Genomic DNA, 13,430 nt, shown 5'->3' with positions numbered 1-13,430 from the left:
ACACTTGGTATTGCGGCCCAACCAGCGACTTGCGGAGACAAACCCCATCAGGTTCGCTGTCCGCCGCAATCTCACCCTCTCCCGAGATGCCAGCGAGCTTGTCGGTCAAAAGCCCCACAAGAAAGTCCCAAGCTCGTCGTTCAAGCCGCCTCTTTGTGCTCCGCAACTGTCGCGGCTTTCGTCTCAGCCATCTCGATTTGGTTGATGTGAGTTGAGATTGTCTTCCCTCCCACGTTAGCTTCCAGCGTTTGCTCGCCGTTGTCGATTCGAGTCTTCATCACTTCCTGGAACTTTCTCGGGCTGACACCTTGAGAATAGAGCCAGTCGAGTTCGTCGAAACTGAGCCCTCTTGTATCTGGGGTGATGAAGTACAAAGTAACGGCGACAATAGTTCCCAGTCCGAAGAAGACGAAGCCAACCTTGCCTCCCAAATTGGCGCCACTTGGCCGTGGGTTGATCCTGAGCTGTGTTAGTTTCTATGCCGGCAACTAAATGAGGCGGGACAGACATGTACGGCACGATAAAGCCAATCAGCCAGCCGAAAAAGGCGTCGGTGGCCACAATGTACCCTTGTGTCTGGGCTCGAAGCGGCAGCGTTGCGATTTCGGATGCTACGGCAAAGCCGGTCGCTCCCAGTGAAAACTGGTAGATTGCACCCCACAAGAATATACAAGTCGTGATGACCTGTTGACATCAGCGTCAGCCATTCTCGAGGACCAGCGACGATAAGCACTCACGTAGCCAGCTGCGTTGGTGTTGGAGATGCACCCCATGATACCAATGATCAGCAGAATGAACACCAAGAGGAAGCAAGGCACAATCAGAATCTTGCGACGACCAAAAATTTCGATCAAAGGAAAGGCTGAAGTGGTGGAGCACAGCATGACCACGAAGAGACCTGCCGACACCGAAAAGGCATTCTTGACATGGATGAGCTGCAGAAAGTAAGTCAGGTATCCCAGGACGAAACTGGCGCCCATGAGCTGCTGGCCAGCCGAGATGAACACGGCAGTAAAAGTGCGGATTCTGTTGCCTCCCCTCCAGACTTGCCAGATCGCTGGCCCGCCTAGGTTCGCAGCAGCCTTGAGCTCGGCTGCGAAACGAGTTTCTTCGTGCAGACGGTCGAGTTCCAAGTCAACAAAGTCGGAGTACTTGGCTGTGTACAACTTGGTCAGCTGCTTGCGTGCGTCTTCAATGCGATCCTGTTGGATTAGCCAGTACGGCGATTCGGCAAAAAAGAAGTACCCAGCAAAGCCAATTGCAGGAAACATCATCTGCAGTAGAATGATAGTCCGATAACTCCACGGGCCGTCAATCTTGACTGCACCTTGGGCAACGAAGCTGGAAACGGTCAGTGAGTAGCTCAAGGACATGTTCGTGCCGCCATATCCTCAGCGGAATACATACGCCACGAGAGCCTGGCCAAAGACAATGGTGCTGTTATACAGGCAAAGGAATAAACCCCGACATTCGGGACGAGCGTTCTCGCCAATCCAGGTGGGAGCCAGAGTGAACCACACACCGATTGCAAGCCCTGTACCCTGGTCAACCGAGATTCATGGAGCAAGGGTGATGAAGAGGCTGCTCACCATTGACAAACTTGCCCGCGAGGTAGACTTGCCACTCGTGCGCAGCATACTGCACTCCTACCCCAATGCAGCTGGTAGCACAGGCGACCAGAATGGACTTTTTCCTGCCGATGCGGTCCATGAGATACCCTGCTGCAAATGCTCCAATGGCGCTGCCAGCCTGCATTGCTCCTTGCCAACCACCGAGCCAGGGAGAGGGAATAAAGTAGGTGCCGGGATCTTGCTTGTTTTCCTCGCCAAACTGCTTGGTGAAAGCGATCATAGAGATAATCTCGGCATTTGCGACGTTGTCAAAGCCTTGCATGATAGTCCCAAAGGAAACCCATATCGCTTCACAGAGTCAATTAATCTTGCGTTTCACAAATGCTGGTCAAGAGTCAGGATTGGGGGACTCACCCCACCATGAATATCGCCAATGAGTCCTGAGGATCTTCCATTTGTTGTCTGTGTTGATAACACGGAAGTTGGCTTCGTCGGCCATGTTGGGCACCTTCGGTTCTGTGAAGAGTCAAGCGATACCGACTGAATGATATCTTCGAACTGGAGGGGCGTCTGCTCGTCCTATATATGCGTCCACAGAGTAGAGCGTCAAGCCTGCAAGACGGAGTTGCTCCACAGAAACATCCCCAGAGAAGCACATTGTGGGGTTGGTCGTACGAACCCGCGTCTGGAAGCGCAGGACTGGCCTTGGGTGTAGACCAGCACGCGGCAATTTGACTGTGGAAGTCGAGGACGGCTGAGAAGGGCGATATGCTACAGCAACAGATGGCGCAAACTCAGCCGCGGAGTCGAGTACATGCTTACCCGCAGAGCTGCTGTCCATTCTCTGATTCGCCCATGAGCCGTCGGTCAGTGGCAATGAACCCACAGTCCATCACCATGGCCGCTATTGTGGATGACCTCCCCCACCGTGCTACTTGTGTTGAAAGTCGATGAAGGGAGCCAATTTCCATTGGACGCGGTATGATTGGTGACTTGCATGTTAGCTAGGGGGTCCCCGGACTCCAGGTCGGACTCCAGGTCGGACTCCAGATCCTAAACCAACGAAGGCACGTCCAGACGTGCCCTCGAAGCGTTTCTTCAACAGAATCTGGACTTTTCGAATTCTCGCTTGAATTCGTGAAATTCATCATCATCCATGGACAAACGGTGCGGCCAGACTGCTTCCTGTTGCACCTGACCTTCAATATTCTGGATCACGATGACCGACCTCTGGGCTGCCGATGGCGCCGAATTTGCTGATGAACCAGGTAGAACGCAATCGGCCAAGCGTCGACGCAAGATCCTGGACATATCGGATGACACAGAAGCTCTTCCCCGAAAGCGAGCTCTACTCGCGTGCGATTCTTGTCGATCTAGGAGGACCAAATGTGACGGGCAGCGGCCGGTATGCTCCTATTGCCATGTGTGTAACCCACCAAGCCTTGTCCCGTGTGGCCATACCCGAGTTGCGGTATGCTAACATGCATCGTCATGGCAGGCACAGGGAGTGGAATGCAAGTATCGGAAGGTCGCCGACCCGCCTCCAACGAGGTATGTCCTTAGTACTCGGATGGTCGGTCCTGGAACGGCTGACACAAGGGTCAGGCTGCAGGCCGAAATCACCGGCATCAAGGAGAGCCTGGGCACAATCGAGAGTGTTATCAAGGCAAGACTAGGTACAATCGAGACACTCCTCCTCCAAGGTTCAGCCGCCTCCGTTGGGTCGACCAAGTCGACAGGTCACCTGCGCCGGACGATCTCCCACTCATCTTACCAGGCGCTGTCTTCCCCCGACAACCCTTTCAGTCAGTGCAGCTTTGCGCCGGTAGATTTGCGCCCCGCGGCGCCCCACGAGACCTTGACCTTTCCGAACATGATCCTTAATAACAAAGCATTTGGTACTTTCATCGGGCTGGACAGCTACCTAGCAACCGACCTGGTGGCGCTGGAACGCTCGTCTTGCCGTGTGGCTCAACCCTCGACGCGCCAGCATCTTTTCCTGCCGCGCCAGAAGACCGTAGAGTGAGTGGACCACCGATCCGTCTGAGGTCTCGTTTTGGACGTGGGTATTGGTCACTGCACTAACCTGGCCGCTAGAGCTTTGACGAGGTTCTACGAGGAAATCTACGGATGGTTCCCAATTCTGAGTGTGGCGTATCAGCACCAGTTTCTCACCATCATCGACGGCCCTCTGTTGTCGACGCCGGAAACATGCCTAGCGCTCGTGATCGCATCGCTGGGCTCCATTGTCAATCGCGAGGACTCCGAAGGCCACCTCACGTTCAGTGAGCTCGCATTTGGAATGCTGTCTAATGTGTTGGCGGAATGCAGCATAGTCTCGGCCCAATGCTTGTTCTTCATTGCCGTCTACTACAGCTGCCGCTGTAAGCCGCTCGAGGCCTACGAGTATGTCTCGATTGCCTCGCTGAAGGTCCAGACCCTGGTAAGACTGTAAGTAGTGGAACCTTTGACATGACCGAGAATCATGTACCACGAGCAGCCTTTGGCCTAACTTGACGTTGTACTCAGTCATCAAAACGACGAAGCAGAGACCGAGGCTGTCAGACGTGCTTATTGGGCCGTCTTGCTCCTGGAAAGGCAAGTCCAGGGCCGCTACGGTCCTTGTCCATCGGACTGACGAGAACGGCAGTGAGTTGTGTATCCAGTTTCAGTTGCCCGGCACGGGAATATGGAACTTTGATGAAGTCACCCCGCTTCCGAGCAACCATGAGACCTGGGCTTCGTCCCCGGATTCGGCCTCGCAGCTGTCCGATGGATCAGGAGTGTGTATGACTCAGATGCATCGGGAGCAGCTCCTGAAAGACGCCGATGCGTACTTCCTGGCCGAGATCGCCATGCGAAGGATGCTGCACCGCTGCACCACGGCAATACGCGAGACGGAAACGGGGGAGTTGGTCTATGCCCCGGTGATCGCGACGGAGCTCGGTTATCAGCTGGAACAGTGGCACGAGCACCTTCCCTCAAGCCTCAAGTTCGACACGGTCAACGACGCTGAGCAGACCAACACCAAGCCGTCGGTCTTGTTTCTCCGGACGCAGTACTTTTCCTGTCTACTCTCCATCCACTGGCCGGGCGTGTACCGGCTCAGCCAGTCAAGTGCATGGCAGTACGAGCTGCACACTGCGTGTGAACGCTTCTACGACGCCTACATCAAGTATCTCGAGAGCTGCGTTCCGTGTCTTGACAGATGTCCGGTCAACGCATGGCCATTATACGCAAGGTAAGTTTCTTGACTTTTTGTCTTGTCTCGCCTGCATAGTCTGGACTATGGAGTAGCGTGTCGAGGGCGGTAAATTACTGACTCAACCTCCAAGTATGTTTGTCTTCACCATGGCCGTGGCCAGGACCATGAGGTCTCCAACGACGGCCGCTTCCACTCCTCCGAACTTGGGCAAGTGCCTCTCTCTCGCGTCAGATACTCTGGGTGCCGGCGCCAGCTCCAGCCCGTCACTTTCCCGTCTGCACTACATACTCGTAGGCGAGTTGTCAGAACATTTAGGGTAAAGGTGTTGTACTGGCATTTTTGCGAATTGCGCCCAACGTGTCCAGCAATAGCCACTTTCACGAACACCATTGGACGGATGAATCGTGCCCCCCGAATCTCACGCCATTGTGAATCATCTAGTGGTCTCGGCCAAAATACTCGACGCCCGATGGCTTGTTGCCCATGATCTCGTCGATCTGCTTCATTTGCTCCTCGGTGATCTTGTCAACAATCTGCACGGCCTTGACGTTCTCCGCGATCTGCGAAGTCTTGCTCGCTCTGCAAAAGGACGCCGTCAGTGTGAGTTGCCAAAGGCCAGGGCGTTGCCAATGAAAAACGCTAAGCACACGTACCCTGTGATGACGGAGCTGACTCTCTTGTTCTTCAGGCACCAAGCAATGGCCAATTGCGACATGCTGCATTCGAGAGCCTTTGCAATCTCGCCGGCCTTTTTGACCTTTTCGATTTCGGCGCGGCCTTCTGGCGTGCTCAACTTCTCCTTGAAGGCTACCATGAACTGGTCCTCTTTTATGGCGAGACGAGAATCCTCGGGCACGTTGAAATCGTTGTACTTCCCGCTGAGTATGCCGCTGGCCAATGGCGACCAGATGGTCAAGCCGTAGCCGTACTTCTCGTACAGCGGAAGGTATTCCTGCTCGACTCGACTGCGCGTGAACATGTTGTACTGTGGCTGGTCGCAGATGGGAGCAATCAGACCGAGATTTTTGGCGACGCTGTGGGCGCTCTGCTTGGAGGGTCAGATAGTCAATAGCAAGCACGTCTTCCATTTGTGACGGGCCGCGAGCAGTTCAGTTCCAAGAACATTTCGTACCCTGCTGTCCTTATTTACGTACCTCGATCTCTTGAGCAGACCACTCGGACGTTCCCCAGTAAAGGGCTCGGCCGGTGTTGATCAAGTGCGTGAATGCTCGGACGATTTCTTCCATTGGTGTAGCCCTAAACCGGAGTGAGCATACTATGATACAGGAATCGCTTTTCTTCCACGGTTTCCCATTTCTCGGGGCAAAACCTACGGGTCACAACGGTGGGCCTGGGCGATTAACACCGGGTCAGCAACTGCAAAAGGACACATTGGGTCTTCCCTCGGTTTCTGGGTTGCACAGTTCGAAACGTACCATGATGACATCCACGTAGTCCAGCTGCAACCTCTTGAGAGACTTCGCCGTGCCCTCTAGGATGTGCTTCCTCGACAAGCCGACGTCGTTGGGTCCGCTCTGGAAAATGAACAGATTCTGGTCAGCCTCGCCTCGCTCGCGCCCTCAAAGCCACCTGGCGCGGTTTGCATCTCGTTGGGTCTGTGGCCCCTCGACTTACGCCGCCCCAGTAGATCTTGGTCACAACGACAAAGTCGCTCCGGTCCCATCCAAGCTCCTTGAAGGCCATACCGAGACTCTCCTCCCCCTTGCCTTCGAGGTACCCCTCGGCCGAGTCGAAGAAGTTGATGCCGTGGGTCCATGCCTCGCGGAAGAATGCCAGCGAGTCTTCCTTCTTCACCTGGCCGCCAAAAGTGATCCTGTAGGTAGGTACTCGCACTCGTGTCAGTTTTCCGTTTGTGTACGTTGGGACGTCGCAACCGCCGTGGCTGGATGGCTGGCCGGCACCGTCTTCTCTTCAGGGGGTGGTCGGCTTGATCTTACCAGCTGCCCAGCGAAATCTCCGATACCCGTAGACCCGTTGGACCGAGGAATCGGTACTGCAAACCATGGTATGAGTGTGGACTCCGTATCGCGGTTGGGTTTTGCTTCTCGCCTGCCTACCTTCATGTTTGCTCGGTCGAATTTCGGTGCCATGACCCCTTTGAAATGAAAAGAGGGCTTCAATCCGTTCACGCTTGTGGCTTCTGTCTTGTTGATTTTCGGAGGAGGGGTGCAGATGGGACGCGAGAGATGTTGCTTTTGTCTTTTCTTGTGGCCTGCATTGAACGTTGTATGAATGCCAATCTGAAATATGTATCTCAGTCCAGGATTGCGTGGTGGGCACACAGTGGCTCCCTGTTGACCCCCTTGGCCGCGGAGCTGAGGCGATGTCTCCGCGATGCTGGTCATACCGATCTGCAACGGTACGGATACAGCCTGTCTCGGATCACACATCTCCTACGAGTACTGTCCGGTGATTGGGAGTGCCCGGGCAGCGCGGACAAGATGACATGCATCAAGCATGTGACGAATGCTTGCGTGACGTTGTTTCACAAGACTCGTCACAGATGTATGGTATATCATATCTATATGGGATTCCATCAAGGATTTTGACAAGAGTCGATCCGGCGCAGGCTCCGCGAGCAAGGCAGCGATTTCCACCTCCTGTCATGGCCAAGTTGAATTACACCGACTATGCAAGCAGGCCGCATGGGCCTTTTTCCAATGGTATGGCTCGTGACCAAGCAGTTCACGGGCAAGGAGGACTAATCACTCCAGCAGGACCACTCAGGTTGCCTCTGCAACGTCCGCCGGTCGAGGAGAGGACATATCACTCCCCCGCTGTGGAAGAGGCCATCACAGACATGACATCTCAGATGTGCGACAAGGACCTTGCGCGCCTCTTTGAGAATTGCTACCCCAACACGCTCGATACAACGGTGAGATGGGTTTCGAACTCTACAGATGCAGCACACATCATAGCCGGTGACATGTACTTCGGCCCTTCGTTTCAAGCTGATTCGGTCGCTGAGTATGCTTCTTCTTTTTCCTAACAGGGACGCCGCATGGCTGCGAGACAACCTCTGGCAGCTCCAGGCCTACACATCCCTCCTTTCGTCGAGCGACCCGACCATCAAGCATCTGTGGAGAGGTGTACTCTACCAACAAGCACGGTGGGTTGCTCAGTCACCCTACAGTAATTCGTTCAACCCACCGGCAGCCAGCGGAATCACCGAAATCGCCGAGCACGTAGTCGACATGAGTCAAGACGTCGTAACCCCGCCGACCGATCCGAAGGTCACTTTCGAAGGTAAATACGGGCTTGACAGCCTCGCCAGTTTCCTGCGTCTGTCGCGGTTGTACGTCGAGAAGACGGCAGATGCAACGCTGCTCGAGGATGAGTGGCTGCGTGGGCTGAAGAGCGTGTTGAAGGTCCTGCATGAACAGTCAAAACCTACCTTTGAGGAAAGTGGGCGTTTTGCAAAGCCGACGTACTCGTTCCAAAGACCCTCGAACCTGAGCATGGACTGTGTGTACAATGGCTCGGAGCTGCCAGACAACGGTACGTTCTCTACAATCCACGGGATTGGAGCTTTGCAATTCTCACATTCTGATGCGGTAAGAACAGGCGGCATAGGCAATCCGGTGAATCGTGGCACTGGGCTGATCAAATCGATCTTTCGAGCCTCGGACGACGCTACCATACTCCCCTTCCACATTCCCAGCAACGCCTTCGTCGCGGTGGAATTGCGGCGGATTGCAACTCTGCTTACCTCTGTCGACAACGTTTTGGCCAGCGAGTGTGATCAGCTCGGGATCGCCGTCGAGGACGGCATCTACAAGCACGGTGTCCATCAACATCCAGTCTATGGTGCTGTATTTGCGTACGAAGTGGATGGCTACGGCTCTCACATCTTCATGGATGACGCGAGTCCTCCGTCGCTGCTCTCGTTGCCGTATCTGGGGTTTGTACCGGCCGACAATCCTGTTTACGTGAACACAAGACGTATGGTTCTCTCGCGCAAAGGCAATCCATACTACGTCGTGGGTTCCGAGCTGGAAGGCCAGGGCAGTCCGCATATCAACCTGGAGACCATGTGGCCAATCGGGACCATTGTCCAAGCCCTTACAACCGACGTAGACGACGAGATAAGATGGTGTCTGGAGACGTTGAAGAAGAGCTCCGCTGGGCTAGGACTTATCCACGAAGGAGGTATGGAGCTTGGTCCTGTAGTCTGACAGCGGACAAACGACTAACGTATGAACAGTGGCGGTAAATGACAGCACCAACTACCTCCGATCATGGTATGCGTGGGGGAATAGTGCATTCGGAGAGCTGATTTTGGATCTGGCAGATCGGAAACCTGAGATATTGTTCCAGGTGATGCCCTGACGAGGAGCAACTCATGTCCCGATTGACAATCACCACGACATAGAACCTTCTCGTAGAAGTTACAATCTTCATACCCTAGATCCATCAGGTTTGGATTCTAGCAGTCCCGCTGGTTGTGTACCTCGAAATTGTCAGAACCATTATCAATTTTGCGTGTCCAAAGCCTACTGACCAACGTGTGGCCAATTGCTCGTGTCCATTCCGTGTAAGGTGCTAGATGACACGTTGCCGACACGACGTCGGTGTCTTTGGTGCAGTGAAAGCTGGGGATATGGCTCTGCAGGTAGCGAGATGCGGAGTAGGAGTAAGCATTCCGCAAACGCTAACTAGTTAGATGTGGATTCTTTCTGCTGGTGCAGCCCGAATGACTTCGCCACTGGCGTTATGAGCCGCGCCGTCGAGTCAACAACTCCGCGACGATCACCGCCGTCGAAACCGGGGCTGTAGAGAGCGGGATGTTGACCCATGTCGCGTAAGAAGAAACATTGTCACGCGGTGGCTATCATGACAAGGCCGGACGATTGCGCAGTGACCAGGACCAGCACCTCTTGCATGGTTAAGTGAGTGTGGTCGACGGCGCAGACAGCGATTGAAGACAAGTACAAAAACCGTCGGGAGAGTCATCAAGACCTCTTGTCACCCAACGACCATCGCATAGTGTTACTAACAAGTCTCAACGTGCCGCCGTCAAACTTCACACTGCCCAAGCAGGGGATTCGATCCAGCTCTTCCTCACGATGGCGCCTTCGGTTTCCCAACTTGCTGAGACTGTCGCAACATCAACAATGTCGGCCATTCACAAAACCAAATCCACCATGGACGTCCGCGGCTCTACTCAGCCTGCAGTGGCTCCACGAAGTGTCTCGGTCACCAGAGTGACGGATGAAGAGCGTCTCGCGGGCACCACGAGCTTCGACACGATTCAAGCTGCATACGAAGGCTTCAACCAGGATGGATTTAGTGTCTTGACCAACGCGATTGACCCGGATATTGTCGACAAGCTGAACGCAAAGATGCTTTCCGAGACCAGCGATTACTTGAGCAAGCCCAGCTTGCATTTCAACCAGGGCCAAAAGGCTCGCAACATCAGCCAGACGCCGCCGCTGAACAAGGAGTGGATGTTTAGGGAGATTTGGGCGAACCCTCACGCCATGTCGGTGCTCGAGTACATTCTCGGTCCAGAGCCAGAGCTGAGATTTGTAAACTCGAACGTAGCCCTGCCAAACAAAGACCCCAGCGCAAGACAAGCGGTCCACAGCGACGCGTACCACGACCACCCCGATTATCCGTGGGCAGTGGTGCTCAACATCTATTTGTGCGACGTTGGGCCAGAGAACGGAGCAACCGAGGTTTGGCCTGGAACGCATCGCATCACCGGCAAGAAGGACCACGTCAGCAACTACAGCGGCCGTATCAGACGAGAAGTCTTCTGCGAGCGAGCCAAGGTCTCGCCACCCAGCCAGGTCCGAGTCCCCAAAGGCAGTCTCTGCTTCCGCGATCTCAGGACATGGCATGCTGGAATGCCTAATTTGTCTGACGACCCACGTGTCATGTTGGCTCTGGTTTATTTTCCCAAATGGTATCGCAGCCCCATGCGCCTGACGCTGCCAAGGAGCGTCAGAGAAGAGGTCAACCATTGGGAAAAGGTTGACTTTGAGGCCGGCACTGACTGGGTCGATGGCGAGATCAAGCACCTGGAGGTCCAATTTCAGGCAAACTGGACACAGGATGTCGACTTTGGCGTCTTTGCCAGCACGGATGGGAAGGGCATCAGGACCGTGGCAGCGTCGGAAATCGAACCTGAAGTGACCAGGCAGGACTATTGGGTGCCGGGAGATAGTTGATTGAAGAAAGCGTGTCTTCACTGGCCCGTATGCATGGCTGGTTCACAATCTTAACGTTGGACAACATGTCGCATCATCTTCCAATGGCAAGTGCGTCAAAGTGAACCGCTCCAATAGAATAAGGGAAGGAGGATGTGAGGACAGATGACTGCTGGCACATCAGAAGATGTGAGGGTAATCGATGAGGATCCTGCAGGACGAGCTCGTTTATCCTAACATAATATTGGCCCCGGCGAGGTGTAGCCATGCATCTAGAGGGATGAGCGAGGCTGTGGAAACTGTTATGCGAGAGGGCTTCCTTGTTCATGGACAGGGTCGGATCATTTGTTCTTCCCAGTAGGAGCGCAATCGACCAGGGCGCACAGATTACTCGCGCCCACCGTTGACCAACGGATCCTCAGGCTCGACGTTGATAATCCGCAAATGGAACGCTTTTACTGCCAGAATCCGGGGTAGAGAATATAGTTGACCATCGGAGGGCAAGGAATGATCTCAAGAGGCGGATATACCTGATTCTGACGTGGTTTGTATGCGTCGCCGGGGAGGGGGGGGGGGGGGGGGAGTTTCTAACTCAACCGCGGGACCATTGATAGAAGTCCTTGTCTTGCTTGACTTGGTGTATGTGATCAAATGGTATGGATGCAGAAAGAATTGGGCGGCTTAGATATCTAGAGGTATCGAGTCCTACGGGAGAGGAGATAGATTGCCTCACTTTCAACTCACTTGTCTTTCAGTATGTACCTTAATTTGAATTCACTTCATAACTCTTCACAGTCTTAGTACTGCCAGTTTACAGTTTACTTCACTGCCTACTTCACAGGGCCTTCATGATCTTGACAGAATTCTGATTCAAGACTGTTCTATCTTCGACAACCTCTTTCGCATCTTGATCTTTTTCGTGCTTTTTCTCCTCGGTCAAACCCTGTAAACGCCTGCTCGCCTTGAGAACTCCTGTCCGCTCTTCAAAACACACACACACACACACACCAGTCTCAAGCAACTGACATCGACCAAGCAAGATGGCACCGATAGCCACATACAAGAATATCCGAAACATTTCGAGACGAGTCTCGGAGAGTAAAGGCCAAATCAATCGGGAGACTATCGAGTACATGGAGGAACACCTTCCGGGTCACTTTCGACAAATTTTTGAGAAAGATCCTGATTTGACGACCCGAGTCAAGGCAGCTCTGGGTCGGAATCCGCGCCTGATGGCGAAGAAGGATATGGACGATGCTTTGAAGGCCGAAAAGCAGCTAGAATCAGCCCATCAGCTCCCTATTCCTTCCGGTGATTCTGTTGAGTCAACAACAAAGTCAGCCTCAAGGTCAACCCGAAAGCCGACAAAGGAGAGACCTTCCGGCAGTAAACAGTCAGCGACAGTGCCGAATTCAGAAGCCGTCGATGTCGATGTCGAGGTCGATGAAGAGATTGAAGGCGAATCGGAATCGGAAAGTCAACCTAAAGCGAAGCGACAAAGAGTTCAGATTGTGGACGTCCCCATACCCAGCAATATCAACGCAAACCTACAGGAACTGATCCGAGAACAGCCTGATTTGGAAACGTTTCAGCCTCAATGGCCAAGCAAGTCGGAAGTGGCAATTGGTGAATGGGGACCAGATCCAAACCCAAAGCGATTAATCACAGCAGAGATCCAAAAGACCGCCGTCGTGGGATTCTACATCCGAAATCTGCTCAAGAACGGGAAAGCGATCATCACTGACGAGAGTTACTCTGCAAAAGCAGATCGGGTATTCTCTGGGGATCGAGACACCACCCTCACCACACCGCAGATAATGCGGAACATCGAATGGCTCGAGAAAGCTAAAGAATTCGGCGCCGACCAATCCGAGGAGAATCTGATGAAATACGTCTTCGCAAACGTCGGTGACAAGACGGTCTGTCTCCCATGGTCTGACGCAGACGACGTCAAAAAGAATCCCGAATTCGGAGTCTTATACGCATTCCTGTCCGCGAAGCATTCGGACGACGAGGCAGAGTCGATTTTCGGACCCGGATGGGCTACTCCGGCAGCGTTGCTCGCCCGACTGACGGAATTGCAAAACCGACTGAAGGTCGCGTCGGATAAGGCACAAATTTCTGTGGAGGCATGCGTCGGTTTGATGAAAGGCGACGAGCCAATGGAAACAAAAATAGGATTCTTGCGGATGGTTTTCAAAGGGCTCATTGGAGATGCTTGCGATCCTCTGGAATTGGCTTTTCGAATGCGTACATTGGACCTGGAGGAACCGGCAGGGATTGGCAAGAGCACATGGCAGACACTATGCGACGAAACCCTCTTGGATTTGGATTGAAAGAGGCGAAGATGAAGGGCATCACTCTGGAGTGTGACAAGACGGGACAAGGCATCCGGCCAGCAAAAAGTTTCAATTGACATCCCTACAGACAGACATGGCATGTGCATTAGGCTTTGCTAATTATCCGAGCTGTACGATAGAG

General features: G+C 53.7%; 6 protein-coding genes across 6 annotated transcripts; 4 read left to right on the top strand and 2 right to left on the bottom strand.

Annotated features, from left to right (window-relative positions):
• Nucleotides 1–140: 140 nt before the first annotated feature.
• On the bottom strand, nucleotides 141–2,070 carry PV08_05277 (uncharacterized protein; the record flags this gene model as incomplete). Its single annotated transcript, XM_016379621.1, has 6 exons — nucleotides 141–459; nucleotides 509–684; nucleotides 738–1,341; nucleotides 1,408–1,534; nucleotides 1,590–1,919; nucleotides 1,986–2,070. 6 exons carry the CDS (start codon nucleotides 2,068–2,070, stop codon nucleotides 141–143), a joined length of 1,641 nt encoding a protein of 546 aa, XP_016235448.1.
• Nucleotides 2,071–2,790: 720 nt separating this feature from the next.
• On the top strand, nucleotides 2,791–5,096 carry PV08_05276 (uncharacterized protein; the record flags this gene model as incomplete). The annotated part of the gene is made up of 6 exons (XM_016379620.1): nucleotides 2,791–2,976; nucleotides 3,070–3,122; nucleotides 3,177–3,593; nucleotides 3,669–4,022; nucleotides 4,072–4,812; nucleotides 4,907–5,096. The coding sequence occupies 6 exons, from the start codon at nucleotides 2,791–2,793 to the stop codon at nucleotides 5,094–5,096; spliced, it is 1,941 nt and encodes a 646-aa protein (XP_016235447.1).
• A 117-nt stretch (nucleotides 5,097–5,213) lies between these two features.
• PV08_05275 (uncharacterized protein) lies at nucleotides 5,214–7,142 on the bottom strand (the record flags this gene model as incomplete). The annotated part of the gene is made up of 8 exons (XM_016379619.1): nucleotides 5,214–5,355; nucleotides 5,430–5,821; nucleotides 5,931–6,033; nucleotides 6,111–6,127; nucleotides 6,213–6,311; nucleotides 6,412–6,610; nucleotides 6,735–6,790; nucleotides 6,855–7,142. The coding sequence occupies 8 exons, from the start codon at nucleotides 7,140–7,142 to the stop codon at nucleotides 5,214–5,216; spliced, it is 1,296 nt and encodes a 431-aa protein (XP_016235446.1).
• A 101-nt stretch (nucleotides 7,143–7,243) lies between these two features.
• Nucleotides 7,244–9,126, top strand: PV08_05274 (uncharacterized protein; the record flags this gene model as incomplete). The annotated part of the gene is made up of 5 exons (XM_016379618.1): nucleotides 7,244–7,460; nucleotides 7,512–7,725; nucleotides 7,790–8,266; nucleotides 8,357–8,946; nucleotides 9,002–9,126. 5 exons carry the CDS (start codon nucleotides 7,244–7,246, stop codon nucleotides 9,124–9,126), a joined length of 1,623 nt encoding a protein of 540 aa, XP_016235445.1.
• A 785-nt stretch (nucleotides 9,127–9,911) lies between these two features.
• PV08_05273 (uncharacterized protein) lies at nucleotides 9,912–10,970 on the top strand (the record flags this gene model as incomplete). Its single annotated transcript, XM_016379617.1, has 1 exon — nucleotides 9,912–10,970. The coding sequence occupies one exon, from the start codon at nucleotides 9,912–9,914 to the stop codon at nucleotides 10,968–10,970; it is 1,059 nt and encodes a 352-aa protein (XP_016235444.1).
• A 1,019-nt stretch (nucleotides 10,971–11,989) lies between these two features.
• On the top strand, nucleotides 11,990–13,285 carry PV08_05272 (uncharacterized protein; the record flags this gene model as incomplete). Its single annotated transcript, XM_016379616.1, has 1 exon — nucleotides 11,990–13,285. The coding sequence occupies one exon, from the start codon at nucleotides 11,990–11,992 to the stop codon at nucleotides 13,283–13,285; it is 1,296 nt and encodes a 431-aa protein (XP_016235443.1).
• Nucleotides 13,286–13,430: the final 145 nt, after the last annotated feature.

The sequence above is a fragment of the Exophiala spinifera genome (genome assembly GCF_000836115.1).
Source record: "Exophiala spinifera strain CBS 89968 unplaced genomic scaffold supercont1.4, whole genome shotgun sequence".
NCBI classification, from domain to species: domain Eukaryota; kingdom Fungi; phylum Ascomycota; class Eurotiomycetes; order Chaetothyriales; family Herpotrichiellaceae; genus Exophiala; species Exophiala spinifera.
Note: the sequence above shows the minus strand (reverse complement) of the source record. Positions and strands in the feature narration are given on the sequence as shown.